Below are 1291 nucleotides of genomic sequence, written 5' to 3'. Positions count from 1 at the left end.
GTAAGTTTCTTTTTTTTTTTTTTTTTTTAATTTCTTCAGACTTGTTTCACAAAATCTACAAAATCAGTTTTAGTAGGTCCTTAGTTATGACACCTCATTACTGTAATCCTTTCCCTGCTTTTTGCCAATCTTGATAGTTTCACCATTACCACTGTAAAAAAAGCATCTCCCCCTTCTCTTTCGAAAAAAAATATACAAACACCATATTGGGAAAAATGAATGACTGAAAAGGGGTCAATATCTGAAAGAGAGTCCAAAAGTCTGTGATATGTACAACATAAGACAATAATATTTGTTTACAGGCTTGACTGCATGAGAGTAGTAACTACCAGGGACAAACAGATTCTTGGAAGCTGCTTTCGCAGTCCCCAGTAGAAAGAATGGGGTGAGAGTAACCACTGTCTTAATTGTGGTGGAAGTAAGAATGTGAACAAGGATATTTAAATTTCATAGGATTACTAGTACTTGCACCTCAGAATCCAGAGGGCAGCATTTGGGTAGCAGATCACCACTATGCTACACAGGAAATTTGGGAAAGGTATAAGAATGGCTGGAAATTTCTTCTTGTATCCCCATCCCATAGGGCCGTAAGAAGCAGCCACTCTTTCACTTAATCTCAAATGAGATGTACTTTAGGCCTAAATACATCCTTTTTTTCTCTGGGACTTCGCTAGGAGCAGTTCCTCTCATCTTTCTGGAGAAGCCCTATGGTGACAGAAGCCATGGCTTTGGTCCATATTTGTAAATACTTTGAGAGAAAAGTCAAATAGTTCAAGTAGAAAAATGTTAGACGGGAATTTTTAAAGTATACTTAAAAACACATTTTAATTGATAGTGAGATGGAATAAGTCACAACTTCACCTGTGAGGGTTGTGGTCTTGGAGGCACTGCAGGGGGGTAGGCAACAACTCCAGCCTGTTGCTGTCCTTTAAAAAGACATAGCATTTCAACTACTGTTAGCTAATGGTGCTATTTAGTATGGAGCATACTCTTTGCAAATAATGAGTTTGGGTCCAATTTTTAGATTTGCTGACATAAAATACTGCAAGTAACATCTGCATATAATCTGTCATAACAAGAACTGTTATTCCATGATACTACACAGTTATGTTCTAACCTCTTTGGTCAAACAAAATTGGCAAACAGACAACAAAGAGTGAGAATCAGACCAGGGTGCTAGATCTACATTACCCTTAACTGCTGCATAAATTTGGGTCAGTTTCTCTATAGCTCAGGTCCCTGCTCCACCTCATCCCCCGCAAAAAAAAAAAAGAAAAAAAAAAAAAAAAAA

General features: G+C 37.5%; 1 protein-coding gene across 1 annotated transcript in view; it reads right to left on the bottom strand.

The window, feature by feature from the left end:
* The window catches only part of REPS1 (RALBP1 associated Eps domain containing 1), a 118194-nt gene that overhangs the window by 11333 nt on the left and 105570 nt on the right, over window positions 1-1291 (bottom strand). The window contains exon 15 of the mRNA XM_019526948.1: window positions 862-926. Within this exon, the coding sequence (XP_019382493.1) occupies window positions 862-926 (65 nt within the window). The remainder of the gene's footprint in view (window positions 1-861; window positions 927-1291) is intronic.

This window comes from Gavialis gangeticus, unplaced genomic scaffold (assembly GCF_001723915.1).
Source record: "Gavialis gangeticus isolate Ggan-Ray unplaced genomic scaffold, GavGan_comp1, whole genome shotgun sequence".
Classification (NCBI taxonomy): domain Eukaryota; kingdom Metazoa; phylum Chordata; order Crocodylia; family Gavialidae; genus Gavialis; species Gavialis gangeticus.
Note: the sequence above shows the minus strand (reverse complement) of the source record. Positions and strands in the feature narration are given on the sequence as shown.